This window comes from Stenella coeruleoalba (genome assembly GCF_951394435.1).
Source record: "Stenella coeruleoalba genome assembly, chromosome: 14".
Lineage (NCBI taxonomy): Eukaryota > Metazoa > Chordata > Mammalia > Artiodactyla > Delphinidae > Stenella > Stenella coeruleoalba.
In genome coordinates, this window is record NC_137160.1 from 86,762,845 (window position 1) to 86,779,441 (window position 16,597).

General features: G+C 45.7%; 1 protein-coding gene across 1 annotated transcript in view; it reads right to left on the reverse strand.

Annotated features, from left to right (window-relative positions):
- Positions 1–16,597, reverse strand: part of TMEM132D (transmembrane protein 132D) — a 645,590-nt gene that overhangs the window by 74,280 nt on the left and 554,713 nt on the right. The window contains exon 5 of the mRNA XM_079941954.1: positions 11,841–11,981. Within this exon, the coding sequence (XP_079798080.1) occupies positions 11,841–11,981 (141 nt within the window). The remainder of the gene's footprint in view (positions 1–11,840; positions 11,982–16,597) is intronic.

Here is a 16,597-nt window from a genome sequence, read left to right on the forward strand (position 1 = left end):
ATGCTTGGTACTGCTTGGAGGTAAAGAAAGCGAGAATAAAAGGATGGTCTGATGTGAAAACTCTCAAGTTGCCAACTGAGAGTAAGGAAGAGGGTTCCTGCTCAGGCTTTGGAATCGGGGCCAAGAGATTAGATAACGGTGGGGGTGAGGCATGCTTGCTGGAGGCAAGAGGGACATGTAGAGGAATGTGGAGCACAGCCCCACCCATTCCTGCAAAGTGCAGCTGGATATGAAGGGCTGTACTGGCCTGGAGCCAGCAGTCCAGGCATCCCTACTGATGGATAAAACGTGTGATGTTCAATCTGGAAGAAGATGTGCATGGCCGCGGCAAGCCACGGGAGACCACGTATGTGCGTGGCCATGGCAAAGCCACTGGAGACCATGTATGTGCATGGCCATGGGAAACCACGCATGTACATGGCCACGGCAAAAGCCACGGGAGACCACGTATGTGCGTGGCCAAGCCATGGGGGGCCACGTATGTGTGTGGCCGCAACAAAGCCACAGGAGACCACATTGGGTTTTTCTTTCTCCTGTTGTGTCACCTCCAAGCCAGAGACGTTTGTTCAGGAGAAAGGGGTGTGCGTGACACTTCTTCATCTAAATATCAAGAAAGGCACATCCAGTTGGCTGAGAAGTTGGCAAGATGGCAGTGGTAAGCAGGGCAACGTGCCTCCAAGGAGGCCGACACCCTGGTTCCTGGAAGCTGTGCGTAGGTTGGGTTACGTGGCAAACGGAAATGAGGTTTCTAGGTTCCTAGATGGAATCAAGGCTGTGATCAGCTGACCATGAGCCATGGAGATCGTCCTGGGTGATTCCAGTGGGCCCAGCGTAGCAGTGGAAAACAGAGGCAGAAAAAGAGAATCAGAGAGAGCTGTGACCTTGGAATAACAGACTAGTCAGAGACGCAAAGCTTTGCAGATGGAGGCAGGGGCCACACACCAGGGGCTGAGGGGGGCCTTTATTTACTTACTTTCTTTTTAAAAAATATTTATTTATTTATTTGTTTATTTGGCCACACCAGGTCTTAGTTGCGGTACGCATGCAGGATCTAGTTCCCTGTCCAGGGATCTAACACGCGGCCCCTGCATTGGGAGCACGGAGTCTTCACCACTGCACCACCAGGGAAGTCCCTACTTACTTTCTTAAAGGCAGATTTTAAATTTTAAGTGGGAACATCTTTGAAGTTTTAGCCAATACATCTCCTGCTTTGTGCATTTAGACAAACCTTCCCTAAGGATATTGAAACGTAAAAAAGTAAATACCTTTTTAAAAGCATTTGCCTAAAGCAGACTTTATAAGCCTAGGATTCTGTCCCTAAAGGACAACTGAATTTCATCTGTCCTAAGACTGCTCTTTTCTCCTTCCCATGTGTAACATTTCTGAAACCAGGACGCACTTTACAATTAACAGTGTCAGCCTTGGGTCCTGTTTTTAGCTGCAGCATTTTTCTTTCTTAGTGGTATTTGAAATCAATGTGAAAATCAATGATGGATTAAATCAGATGAAATATGAAAATTGATTTATTCTTTCATTTTTTATAAGTATTGTATTTTATTATTTTATTATAGCTATTGTAATCCTTTCTGTTTTTATGAGTTTTGCTTTCACTCAGAGACAAAACTGGAATCACCACTGGTTTCAATATTAAACCTATTTTTTCCTAGTTTTTTTCCCAGTTTTTTTCCCCTTGCTTTATTGGGATATATTCGACATACAACATTGGGTAAATTTAAGGCGTACAACGTGATGGCTTGATACAAGTATATATTGTGAAATGATGACCATAATTAGGTTAGTTAACACCTCCACTTCCTCACATGGTACTGGTGATGATTTTATTTGTAGTGAGAACATTTAAAATCTGCTCTCCTAGCAGCTTTCAAGTATATAATACAGTATGATTATTTTTTTCTACATGATGTACAGCTTTATTTTTTGGGAGGGGGTACATTCTTTTCTAAAATTAAAAAAAAAATTAAATTGAAATGTAGTTGATCTACAATGTTTCAGGTGTACAGCAAAGTGATTCAGTTATATATATATATACACACACACACACACACACACATTCTTTTTCGGATTCTTTTCCATTGTAGGCTATTACAAGATATTGAATATGGTTCCCTGTGCTATACAGTAGGTCCTGATGGTTTATCTGTTTTATGTATTGTAGTGTGTATAACACAGTATTATTAACTGTATAATCACCAGGCTGTACATTCGATCCCCAGAACTTACTCATCTTAAAACTGGAAGTTTGTATCCCTTGACCAACATCTTTAGAGGATGATAAAGTCAAGGGAACAGATTTTCCCCTAGAAACGTCCCAGAAGGAATGCGGCCCTACTGACCCTTTGATTTCAGCCCATACTGGCCTTCTAATCTACAAAACTGTAAGATAATTAATGTGTGTTACCTTAAGTCAATACATTTGTGTATTTTTTTTACAGCTGCAATGGAAACTCATGCAGACTTCAAGGGGGTTTGAGCAGTCCCGTCACTAGCCATCTACCGTCTACAGCAGCCAGAGACCTCCCGCCACGTTCAGACAGATGGCGGCCCCGCTCTGGTCCAGGCCTGCTGGCTCCCGGCCCCATCACGGTCAAGGCGCGGTTCTCGTGTCCCCACAGCCTTCACCGACCTGCCCCTCTCACCGCTGCTCCCAGCTCTTCCCCGACGCTGTCTCTCACTCACTGCTCTCCACTGCTGTTGCTCTGGTTCCTCCCACACACCGAGGGGTTCCCACCTCCGGCCCGTCCTGCCCGAAACGGTCCCGCCTCTGCTCTCAGCGACGCGCTCACTCGGCTTCGAGATCTGGACCCAGCGCCACTTTTCCAGGAGGCGCGGACATTTTATATACACATATATATGCGCACACAATACACCTTGCTGAAAAGGCACAGAGGAGGAAGATAGGATATATGTATGAAACTATTATATAGGATATAGGACTACATATATATAAAGGATAAATATAGAATATATATATGAAAAGAGGATATCTATATATGTGGAACTATTATATAAGATATAGGACATTACACTACATATGTATAGGATAAATATAGAATATATGTATGAAAATAGGATATTTATATATGTGAAATTACTATATAGGATATAGGACATATATGCTACACATATATAGGATAAATATAGAATATATATATGAAAAATTGGATATTTATATATGTGAAACTATTATATAGGATATAGGATGCATATATTATACATATGATATATATATATGAAAAGACTATGTAGGAAAATATGTATATATAGGATATATAGAAAAGTGAAACTATCTCTTCTTTTCCTCCCCTATAAAGGACACTATATAGATGAAACGTTCTTTAGGATATAGATAGATTATATATAATATACATACATATATGTAATATGTATATTAATATGTAAATAAATAATACACAAATAGGATATTTACATAGGTGTCCTATTTTTCGCCTCCATGGAAGAAACTATGTGAAACTATATATAATATATATGAAAGTATACATATAGGATATATATCTGCCTATATGTTAAACCATATATTATAGCTTATATAGGATATAATACATATAAGAAAATATCTCCTACTTTCCTTCTCTGTAAAGTATATATGAGAAACAATGTTTGTGAAGAAATATATGTAGGAGATAGGAGATATATATATACATGAAAATAGAATTTTCTGTTTTCCTCTTCAAATCATGAGGGCAGGACTTTGTTTTGCTCACTGCTGAATCTACAGCACCTGAACCATGCCTTCTGTGCGTCAAAAACTCAGCAAGTATTTGTTCAATGATTTATGTTTATAATTTAGCTCTTCATTAGACCAGTTACAAGCATTTCAGTGCAGTTTGAATTTTGACTACCATATGGGAGCCTCCACAATATTTTCTGCAATTTGGGCTTCTACAGTCTTAACCTGGCTCTGCAAAAAAAAAAGTATTTCCATGTACAGTGGTGGCCCAAACGCTCATCTCTGGTCTTCACCAATACCTGAGCATTACCTGGGCTGGGCCTCTGCTGTTTCTTACAGCCTGACTTGTGTTCAGACCTGCTGGAGGCCTGGGATTTGGGATGGATCTCTGAACCCTCCATCCAGTTGCTCAGAGATTTGAGGGTCCAAAGAGGCCCCTCATTTGCGATTTGAAACCACACTGATTCCCCTCCTTGACTGTGACCATTGCCTCCAAACTGAGAAATCTAACTCACTAGTTTTACTTGGAAGGGCCCTAAGCTGGGCTTTCATCTTGGTCACAAACACTCATTATGCTCCTGGCACTGTCTCTCCCTCTCTTCTTGGATCAAAGATCACTCCCTCAGGGGAAAGCCAGCAGAAACTTCTGCAACTCACCCTAAAATTAAAATCAAGACTCTGTGTCAAGCTCTTGTCAGACAGAAACCCTCAGTGCCAGGCCCTGAAGGACAAATAATGAAAAAAAAAAAAAAAAACAACCTTTTGGCCAAGTATAATCTCAAATTTTGGATTCCACATGTACATTTTTGCCATCCTTTATCCCCCTATTAATTTTAACTCAGTAGAAGCAGAAGACAAGGATGTGCTGCTGGGTTAGTACTAATTATTACTGCTATCTTCATTAATGAGAATTTCTGATGTAAGTTGGGGTATGAATCACAGCAGGTGTGTTGTACATTCAGATACATTTTAAATGTGATGTGCGAGCTGGTAGCTGTGTGCCTCATTTTACCACCAATGGAGGTTTGACTCCTAACTCATCATGCAAAACACTACCATTCTTTTGTTAGGTTTCAGAAGAACAATGCAATGGCTTTGTGCCAATGACATGCATCCTGTACATGATGCAGTCTTCAAATGCCTGAGCACTGAGTCAGAGGATTTAAAAGGGCTTATGACTCATATCTCATGCCTTAATGCACCTGTTGTCAACATGTTTTCCTTCTTCATATAACAATGTCCTTGTAGTCACAGAATTATAAGTCAAAGAAATAATTTCCATCACAGAAATGGAGGGGAATTAGCCAGGCTCACCATTATAGGCATGTTAGAATCCTGGAAGGTGCTGTGCCTGCAATTTGGGCTTCTGCCACCAGGAGGTGCCCATCAGGAATCCTTTGGCTGATAATGAGCATCTGGCTCCAGGTGTACAGAGATGATGCCTACTGGCATCAAGCAAACAATACATCCGAAATCCAAATTTCACAAAGTATGTGTGTTAACAAAAAAAATCAATGTAACAGAAAATACCATGGGAAGGGAACGGAAGATCTGACACTTTGTGCCTTGCTGGATGTTTATTAATGTTCAACACAAATCTGGGTTTATTCTACCATTGATTCATTCCACAAACATTTATTTATTAAGTAACTGCTATGTGCCAGGCCTTCAGTTAAGTCCAAGAACACAGAAATGAGTCTGACAAATACCCAGTCTAGAATGTCTCCAAACCTGGCAGTCTGTCCACACATAAATAACTGAGGATAACCACATCCCAAGCACAGTCACACCTTTACCTAAGAGTTAAGGTCTAAAGAAAGGTGCCTTCACCTCTAGTGAAATTACTCTTGAAAAATTTTTTAAATTGGGGCTTTTTGGACGATGAATGTATTGTTTGACCTCTAAAGAGGTTCCATCAGAGCATATCCCAGAATTTATATAGGACTGGCCTAGAAACCATATATTCTTTGCTCTTGGATTTGAGCCAGTTCTGAGGCATCCATTTTGCTCCCACAAGGGGCAGCCTCTGTGAGAATGAAACTCATACAGAAGAAAATGTGGCTATAGGTGAGGGGGTGGGAGAGAGAGACAAGGAGAATATTCTCATGGTATCTCTTGAGGTTCTGAACAAAACCCCCCAAAACTAGCCCTGAATGAACTTTTCAATTACATCAACCACACTTATTTTTTTATATAAACTTATGTCAGTGTGGGTGGGATTTCCTGTTATTTCCAACCCCTAAGAATCACAAAGGATAGTCTCATCAGTATCTGAAATGCATCCTGAGGGACCCACTGCCTTCTTAAAAACCCAGCATCCTTGGGAGGCGTAAGGTATCATGTCTTCACATAATTTACAATTCAGCGCGAATAAGCCTTCCAGTGATTTCCTGAGAGGAGGTTTTGATATGGATGGAGGAGAACACAGCAGCTTACTGGGCCTCTGGCTGGGAAGGAAGAGAAAGCAAATAAAAATAAAAAGATGGGGGGCAGGGGAGATGGGCTTTAAAGACAGACCTGCTGCTCAGAGGTTTCCCAGGAGCCTCTGAACAGGTGTTGAGATGCTTCTCCAAGGACCCCTTGGCTTCTTTCTCAAGGGCCTCTAAATGACACCGAAACATTATCTACACCAAGTGATTCTCTTTCAACACCTGTGATTCACAGAGCAGCATGGTGACAGCAGTGGAGGTTGTGGATTTTGAGTTTTAAGTTGTGCATCAGGTGGTGAGTCCTGTGGATGGATGTGAAATTGAATGCAGGGAGCTTCTCTACTTTCCTTGAGTCTCTGCATTTCTGACGGTGATTTCATGACTCCCAAGATGACTCAAGTCATTCGGAACTCTTTAGGGCACAAATATCAATGCAGACTTCTTTGATGACTGGTATGGTAAGACTTACACAAATTGCTTTGCACAAAAGGACTCTATTCGCTCTTATTTAGGAAGTGGTGTGGTGGGATTCAAGTGTTTGAGCAGTGTCATAAGGAACTGACTTTTCTGCACAGCGGTCCTGGCTTCCTCTGTTGTTTTTAACTCCCTGGCAGGCTCTTTTCTCAAGATGGACCCTAATAACTCCAGCATATCCTCTCAGGGATAAGGAATAAGAACAAAAGGAGATAAAATGCTTCTCTTGCAGGAGTTCCAGCCAGAGTCTCAGGACTGCATCTGATTGGCTGGGATTGGATACTGGCTCTCTCCCTAAGCCAATGACAGTGTCCAGAGGGATGCAGAGCTTTGATTGGCCACGACAGGTCACATGGCCACTGAAAGCTGAGATGGACATACCATTTAAATTGCATGGATTTAAAATAAATGAGGGACCTCCCTGTGGCGCAATGGTTAAGAATCTGCCTGCCAATGCAGGGCACATGGGTTCGATCCCTGGTCCAGGAAGATCCCACATGCCGCGGAGCAACTAAGCCTATGAGCCACAACTACTGAGCCCGCGTGCCACAACTACTGAAGCCCGTGTGCCTAGAGCCCATGCTCCGCAACAAGAAGCCACCACAATGAGAAGCTCGCGCACCACAACAAAGAGCAGCCCCTGCTCGCTGCGATTAGAGAAAGCCCGCGCACGGCAACGAAGACCCAACGCAGCCAAAAATAAAGAAATTAAAGAAATAAATTTGTAAAATAAATTAACTGAGCCACGGGTATGAAATACACACTGTGGGAATGCAGTCAGTAACTATGTATAATATCTCTGTGTGGTGACAGATCGTAACTAGACTTATCTTGGTGATCATTTTCAAATGCATAGACATACCAAATCACTAGGCTGTGTACCAGGAACTAACAAACATAGTGTTGTAGGTCAATTATACTCCACAACCAACCAACCAAACAAAAGAGATCAGATTTGTGGTTACCAGAGGCGAGAGGGGAGGGGAGGGGGAATTGGATGAAGACAACCATAGGTACAAACCCTTAGTTACAAGATAACCAGGTACTAGGGATGGAATGTACAACACGATAGACAGAAGTAACCCTGTCGTGTGTTATACATGAAAGTTAAGAGAGTAAATCCTAAGAGTTCTCATCACAAGAAAAAACACTTCTTTCTGTTTAATTATGTATCTATAGGAAGCGATGGATGTTCACTAAACTTATTGTGATACTCATTTCATGATGTAAGTCAAATCATTATGCTGCACACTTAAACTTATACAGTGCTGCATGTCAATTATATCCTCATAAAACTGGAAGAAAAAAATAAAATAATTAAAAAAAGAATTTTGAAAAAGAAAGAAAAAATTTGCACAAATTTGCTGCAAAGACGTGGAGGAATTTTCTAGAGAAAACCAGGTTATTGTTATCAGAAAAAGGGTGGATGAAAGCTGGAGAGACAAAGCATACACGTCCATGACAGGAATCGGCAGTGCTTCCTAAAAGCTGTGCAACCGAGAAGAAACGCACAATGGATGACATACCCCGTTCATAACAAATAACCGACAAATAGACTTTCCGGAATCTAAAATGACACGCAGAGCGTCGCAAACCGGAAGCTGATAAAAGTATAAGTAATAGACCTCCCCAGGGGTATTTGTGGTTTCTGAGATCTTTCTCTTCTGCAGGTTCACCTGCATAGTTTCCTTAGCACTTTCCTGGGGCCATGATGGAGAGGGTCCTCAATAAATGATAAACCAGACGGAATGGCATATGGCTTCAGTGATAAGGAATAGCGACGTGGGGCAGACGCATCACAGAGGACTTCATGGAAGAAGCACATCTTCAACAGGACCTTAAAAAGCAGGAAGAGCTTGGATGGGTCAGAGCAAGCTGGTCAATGGTCTTCTTGGCCGAACTTCCCGATCGTGGTTCAATAAATGCTTGTTTGAGGAAATAATAATAAAGTTAAGTAAACCACCCCTCTGCCTAGACTCTTGCAGTGATTATCTGACATCTACAGGACTAAAACCCCAGGACCCGGCTTCCGTGGGTCCCCTGCATCTGAGTTAGACTCCCTCTCCAACTACACGTCTTCACATATCAGGTTGTGATGTTTGACTAGTGAAATGAGACCCAGTTTCCTTATTTTTCAAATAAGGATCCTGCCCGTCTCTAGAAGTCAAGACCATCACTGCTCCTGGCACGTAGTAAACGCTTCAGAGAAGGGAGTTATTTTTATCATTAAAATGAACAATCGTCCTCCCACATTCAAGCCATGCTGAGCTCCAGTAGTTTTCCAAACATCCCACGATCACTCATGCCTCTGTCCACTATCTTAGTTTGGAGTCTCTTTTTAAAAAATAATTAATTAATTTATTTATTTACTTTTGGCTGGGTTGGGTCTTCGTTGCTGGGCGCAGGCTTTCTCTAGTTGCGGCGAGCGGGGGCTACCGTTCGTTGCAGTGTGCGGGCTTCTCATTGCGGTGGCTTCTCTTGTTGCGGCGCACGGGCTCTAGAGCGCAGGCTCAGTAGTTGTGGCGCATGGGCTTAGTTGCTCCGTGGCATGTGGGATCTTCCCGGACCAGGGCTCGAACCCATGTCCCCTGCATCGGCAGGCGGATTCTTAACCACTGCGCCACCAGGGAAGTCCCAGTGTGGAGTCTCTTGAAAGCAGAGCCTGAGACCAATAGCTGTAGGCAGGAAAGTGGTTCCTGGCAGCAGATGGGAGGAAGGTAAGGAAGACAAGAAGAGGAAGGAGGAACGACAATCAAAGCTGTGCTGTTGATTTGGTTGCCCCTGAAGCATGGGGGCTCAGCCCTGCTGGGGGCTTCTGAGCAACTGCGTGGGAGGCACAGGCGTTCAGAAGGACGGAGGCGGCAGCTGCTCTACGGGGGTAGGGTTGCCCCTGGGTATGCTCACTCCCCAGAAGACTGAGAAAGCTCTCCCAGCTTTGGAAACATCCCTGAGACAGATAAGCTGAGAGGCTCACCAGGCTCTAGGGCGGGACACCGTCAGAGCATGTGCAACAACTTTCCACTTCAGTTACAGCTGAAATCACAGGGGGCCAAGGTAATATGGCCACACAGCACCAAGACCACCTCCGACCACCTTCCTTCGCGCTGTTTCCTCTGCCTGCCATGTCCTTTCATGTCTTTTTCCAATCTAGCCGACTGGATGTATACTCATCCTTCAGGTCTTAATTGAAATATTTCCCCTGAGAACGCTTTCATGATTCAGTTACACATTTCCTCTTCAGCGTTCCTTGTTCATTACTGCACTGTTGATTCCTTCATTCCACAAACACCTGTTGAGTACCTACTACAGGCCTGGCATTGTTGTAAGCGACGGGGATACAGCAGCGAATGAAGGAGAACAAGGTAGCACTGCCCTCGTGGAGTTTACATCCTGGTGAGGCAGTGTGACAATAAATAAAATGAAAATTTTGAATATATAATATAGTTGAAGACATATAAATGTATGATGTACAATTATATAGACTAGACTATAAATAGATGACATATATGAATAAATATGATGGATAAAGGGGAAGCAGGGATGGAGAAAGGCAGGGCTGTGTGAAAATTTTACGAACTTTGTGCAGGAAAGGCTTTGGCAGGAAGGTAAAGGAGGGAGCGGGCTGGGCAGCCATCGAGGCAAAGAGAGTTGGCAGATGGGGGAGGAGAAAGGGTTTCTGAACTGTAAGAGGAACAGCAAAGTCTCGTGGCTGGAACAGAGGTAGCGAGAGGGAACTTGGCAAGAGGTCAGACCTGAGGCAGGCGTGGCCGGCTGGGCTGCACTTGCCCTGTCCTCATAAACACTCTGACTTTTCCTTTGAGATGGGAGGGAGCCAGGGGATGGTTCTGAGCTGAGGAGTGACATCACCAGGCTTGCACTTGGGTCATCCCGGCAGCTGCATGCGGCCAAGGTGGCCCCTGGGAAACCAACGAGGAGGTCGCCGCTTTGACCCAGGAGGGTTACGGCGGCTTGGAGTGGGGTGGTGGCAGGACACCTGGGGAAGGGTTGGCTCCTGGCTCCTCGGTGTGTTCAGATAGCACTGCCAGCGGGAGAGAGAGAGAACGGGAAGTCCAGGGTGTGCCATGATGCTGCTCTGGGCCACTCGAAGGATGGATGTACCATGTACTGATGTGAAGGGGCTTCTGGAATCAGTGGGCGGCGGCGTGCCATGTAACGTGCCACAGGGCTCTGTCGTCTTCTCCCATCTCTGCCTTCTCTCCAAGCAACTAAGGACAGGGATGTGCCTCTAACTTGTGGTCCTAACATCTGAGACGGCACCCAGCGCTTAGCGGCGAGTCAAAGCTGCGTTTGTCCGCGGCCCTCTCGTGGGTGGAAACGCGCCCTGGGGTTCTCACGGGGGCAGAGAGGTCTCGCGGTCCCTGCGCAGAACAGGCAGGAAGGCTGTGCCTAGTGCCGGGACCACAAGGCTGGGAGTCCCCCTCCCCGGACCGCACCCCTCACCAGCCTGGGGCGTTTGCTGGCATCTCACAGCATCAGAGGAGGTGCCGGGATGCCTTCGTCTCCACAGTGGGTGGTGGCAGCGTGACAAACCCCTCTCCGCTGCCGACTGGCATCGTGCTACAAGCTGCCTGGCAGAGCAAACTCAGTCCCCCGCCTGGCACAGCCCCCAGGGGGCCTTTGCCTTAGAGCACTTCTGCGTTCAGTGGAAAAGGAGAAAGGAGACGCCAGAGGAAAGGAAAGAGTCTGCGGCACTCACATGAGGCCCGGCGGGAGCTGGTCACCTCATCCCTAAGTCAAGGAGAATTCTGCGGCTTGGCCAGGGAAGCGGAGACCGGTTGTGAATCAAAGCTGGGGGTAACTGTATACTTTATACCCACACTGACGTTCCCCAAACGCTTTGCGCACTTAAGTCACCCCAGAGCGTGGCTGCATACGTGTCCATCTAGCCTCCCTCCCCTTCCCAGCCGGGCGGTCGGGGGCCCGGAACCTCGCTCAGGATGCTGGTCCCTCACCCTCGCAACCTCCCCAGGAGGTGGGGAAGAGGCCACAAGCACTTGGAAACGCGGAAGGTCAGAGCATCACAGACCAAGACTCCTCCCCAGACCAATTCTCATCCTGTTCTATTCCTGGGCAGGGAATGGAGGCGGCAGAATAACCAGAGCGGGATCGGGGGGCATCCCGAAGGGCCCCGTGGTCCCAGCGGGTCAACCAACACTGATGCCGACACGACAGCGGATTTCTGCGGGGGCCGGGATGTGTCGACTTGCCTTAATGACGTCTTCATCGGAAGAGCGGCACTCCACAGACTTGAGATCGGTCACGGCGCCGTCCTCCTCCACGGAGACCACCTTCACCGGCACGGCCACCGTCTTCCCAGTGAGGACGGCTGTGTTCAGGATCTCCGCCTCCTGGAAGACCAAACACACGCTACGGTCACACCCCTGCACGCACGCAGGCAGACCGCCTTCCCCAGCCTCCCTACCAAGAGCCCCACCCCTACTCAGGCTCAAAAAGCCCGGCACTGGGCACCGGCCGAGGGGTCACGGCGGCCAGGAGAGAACGTTCCACCATCACCCAGACTTGCGCAGGGAGAGTACGACGGAGAAGGGGTATCACATGTGGGGGCGAAGGAGCAAATGTATCACTAATATTGTGCTCGACAAACCTCACCACGTACCAGGAACTGCCCTAAGCACTTTATAAATATGGACCTATGAATTCTCACAGCATCCCAACGCACATTCGTATTCACTCCTTTTTGTGGATGGCACAGAGAGGTTTTGTCATTTGCCCAAGGTCACACAGCTAGGAAGTAGTGAAGGTGGGATCTGAACCCAGGATGCTCAGCTCCTGAGTCCATGTGTTCGCCATTCCAATTGGTATAAATCCACACAAAATGATTCCAATGTCAGCAGTCAACTGTTGACCAGAGGAGCAGGGTGCCTAGATTAGTAATGATGCAGGGGGCAGGCAGAGGCTGTGAGAGACCCTCACTCTGTAGGCTGTCGCTCAGGCTTCTTTCACTTACTGCCAGTTTTCACATCCTGGCCTCTGTGCTTGTCTGGAACGCTGTGATGACCCCAGTGACACTCCCAATGCCCCATCAATGTGACACACGCACGCACAACACACACCCAAGCACGTGTTTTCCCTACTAAACACTCCCTCCAGAGCTCAGCTCAACACACGTGTGTCCTCTGGGACACCCCCCGCCTGCCCCTGTTATTTGCTTGCAGAGGCCGAGGACATGACAGCCCCTCAGAGCCCAGGAAAGAAAGGCAGGGCCTCTCCTTCAGGCACCCGACACACCTGCCGTTTTACTGTTACTTATAGTCGTTCAATCCTTTCATCCCTCTTCTAGAAGGTAAGCTCTGCGGGCTCCATCTGCTTTCTGCTCACCAGAACCTCGCCCAGAGCCCGTGGAAGGCATGGAGAAGGGCCCAGCAGGGAAGGAACTGGAATCCACATCGGCATGAGCATCTCCTTGCTGTGTCTCAGTCCTCTGTGCATGAGGACCTTCTTTTATTAATTTTAATTTTTATCGAAGTATAGTTGATTTACAATGTTGTGTTGGTTTCAGGTGTACAGCAAAGTGATTCCCTTACATATATACATATATTTATTCTTTTTCAGATTCTTTCCTACTATCGGTTATTACAAGATATTAGAGTTCCCTGTGCTAGACAGTAGGTCCTTGTTTATCTCTTTTATATATAGTCGTGTGTATCTGTTAATCCCAAACTCCTAATTTATCCCTCCCGCACCTTCCCTTTTGGTAGCCGTAATTTGTTTTCTATGTCTGTGATTCTATTTCTGTTTTGGAAAGAAGTTCATTTGTATCATTTTTTTAGATTCCACATGTAAGTGATATCATATGATTATTTGTCTGCATGAGTCCCTTCTGCTTGGCACTGGGTACACAGGTGACTTTTCCCGGACACTGAGCAACAATCCCTACTCTGCACTCAGTGCGCCCAAGCCCTCTCTGGCTGCTCTGCACTCAGTGCGCCCAAGCCCCCTCTGGCTGCTCTTACTTATACTGTTGTGGCTTGTGAACTGGCACAGTCCTGGGAGGTCATATGAGCCCATTTCTCAGATGGAGAACACTGAGTCCTAGGAATCTCATTCTTCTCTGCAGGGATTGTCACTTCGAATCACATGAAAATCAAAGTCCCTGGGCTTCCCTGGTGGCGCAGTGGTTGAGAGTCCGCCTGCCGATGCAGGGGACGCGGGTTTGTGTCCCGGTCCGGGAAGATCCCACATGCCGTGGAGCGGCTGGGCCCGTGAGCCATGGCCGCTGAGCCTGCGCGTCCGGAGCCTGTGCTCCGCAACGGGAGAGGCCACAACAGTGAGAGGCCCCCGTACCGCAAAAAAAAAAAAAAAAAAAAAAAAAATCCAAGTCCCTGTGTAACCCGAAATCTCTGTATAACAAGACTTCCAAGTTCTAGCCCATGGCATTCTCAGTTCAGCCCCCATTCATCACACGTCCATCGTGTTCTAAGAGGTTCTGTGTCAGCACGCACACCGAGTTTCTTCTGTCAGTCTGAACTTGACTGACTTAGCCTGGGAACAGCAACAAGAGAACATCTGGACAGGCCTTAGGAGCTGTTTAGGGAGGTTCTGCATCTCTTAGAGACAGGCTTGCAGAGATTCTGGTTAATTTGGTTTTCATGTGAAATCACAAACGCCTGTTTAGCTGCACGCCAGAAGAAGGCGTAGAAGTTTATCATCTTAAAATTACATAACCGTTTTCCTTATGTCAACTTTCCATTTCTTATATAAGATCTTACTTTTCCTTTATAGGACACGGTTCATTTTATACTTAGCTCATTTGGTTTAGCCTTTGGAAATGATAATATATATATACACATATATGGATATAAATATACATTTTGTTCCTTTATTTTAATTCTGAAAGACAAGACTACAGTTTGTAATGTTCCTGAATTTCAAAGACCATGCCTCAAACTGTCTGAATATGCATAGGCCTCCAAATGCCCCATTGCTTATGCACCTTTTTTTTCCCTCCCCTGTGGGTTCCCAGCCAGATTTTGTTTTATTTTGGGTACAAACATAGTAAAAGAATAAAGGAGCCCAGTCAGAATGTGGTGCTACTTTCTGTTGCCTCTGGGAAGGAAAAAGGCCAGCCGTATTTTTCTACTCTAAAGGGTAGAGATCAAAGGGAACTATTCTCACTTTGGGAAGAAGTGGAAAAAATGCATTTTAACTCTCGGGCCCAACCTGGCCCACTTCACAGGGAAAAAACAGACTAGAGGAGCAGCATTAGGACGCCAGTATCAAAGAAAACAATTTTGCACATCAGTGGTGGAAAAGTAAAGAGCACGTCTGCTCCAACTCAAAGGCCTTTAATGCATTTGCAGTCAGCTCAGCATCATGAGAAACGACCCTGCGGTAACCAATGAGCAGCTGTGAGCCCGCACATCTGGGGTGTTTTCTTATCCTCTAAACAGAAAGCATCGCTCTGCCTGCAGGATCTCGGTGGGGATGAGGGACTGAGATTTCAGGCTTGGTATTCCCCTGCCTTCTCTGGGCAATTCTTTGATATTAAGAACCTTCTCTTAACTCTGCTCAATATTCGGTAATAACCTAAATGGGAAAAGAATTTGAAAATGAATAGGAGATATATATATATATATATATATATATGTTTACAGAGAATATATATAACTGAGTCACTTTGCTGTACACCTGAAACTAACACAACATTGTCAGTCAACTATACTCCAATATAAAATAAAAATTACAAAAAAAGAAACCTAGATCAAATCCACCCAATAATCCGTGGACTTCATGGTTATAAAAAGCAATATATTCCCTACTGCTTTTTTTTTTAAGTTGTTGCTGTGTTTCGTTTGAATGAGTTAAGTTTGTTTCTTTCACTTGCATTAATAAAGTTTTGAGTAGTGCAAAAAATAAAATAAAATAAAAAATAAATAAGGTGAAAACAAAAAAGAACCTTCTCTTGTGCAGCACTGGCTTTCTCTAGGACGTGAATGGTGGGTGGATGGCTCACAAGTCTCTAGACAAGAGGGTGGTGGTGATAGTACCTGCTGAGCCCTGGCTTGGGCTGAGACGTCATCCCATAAAACCCTTGAACTCAGCTGCCTTATTGCCGTGAGTTCACCTTACCAGAGCCCCTGCGCCTAGGAAACAAAGGCAGCATCTCTTGAGAAAGCTCTGTCTCAGTCCTTACCGATAGCTCCATGCTCGCCTTCTGCCACCTGGACATCCTGTTCTTGCCAGTAAGTCCTTCCTGGGAATCTGACAACACAGTTGCAGAACTTCAGGGTCACCAGAGGATAGGAGGGAGTGTGGGTGGGGGAAGAGAAGCTGACTGTGGCACCAGAAAAAGGGACAACCTCCTGAGTGAGGCCACACATCCTTTTCTTGGAATCTAACTAATTATCATCTATTGTAAGGAAACAATAACCGTCCTCATTTTGCTGGAGAAATGATGACCCACATCTCGTTTTGGAAAGCCCCTAGAATAGATGCTGGGGCGAGGACTCAAGGGCCACTTGTTTGGGAGGTTCAGGAAACTTCAGGAAGGGAGTGGGGAAAGGATACAGGGAGGAAGAGGCAGCCAATGAGGGTGTGTGTCCTGCCAGCAACCACAGTGGAGGCTGGACCTTAGTCCTGCAGGGGTTGATCTCTCTTACGAAATATGCCGTGCATTTTATATATTTTATATATTTCAATAGGTTGAAATGGATTACGATATATTTCCCTGCGGGGACGTTATCTGAAATCACCCCTAAAAATAATTCCCCGGAGGGGCAAGGGAGCTGGGGTATTTATACATTCGTCCAGCCTGCTGTGTGTGTAGGCAGACAGGCTTCGACAGTCCCAAGGAAAGCTCCTGGCAGACGGTAACACTGGGAATTGGTCTGGAAGGGTGTAAGGGAAACGCATACAGCACCGACAGTCTGCTGTGACTTAAGTGTGAAGTAATTTGACATATGGAGGTCTAACGGATTGGAACCAACATTAGAGTGTTTGTTTG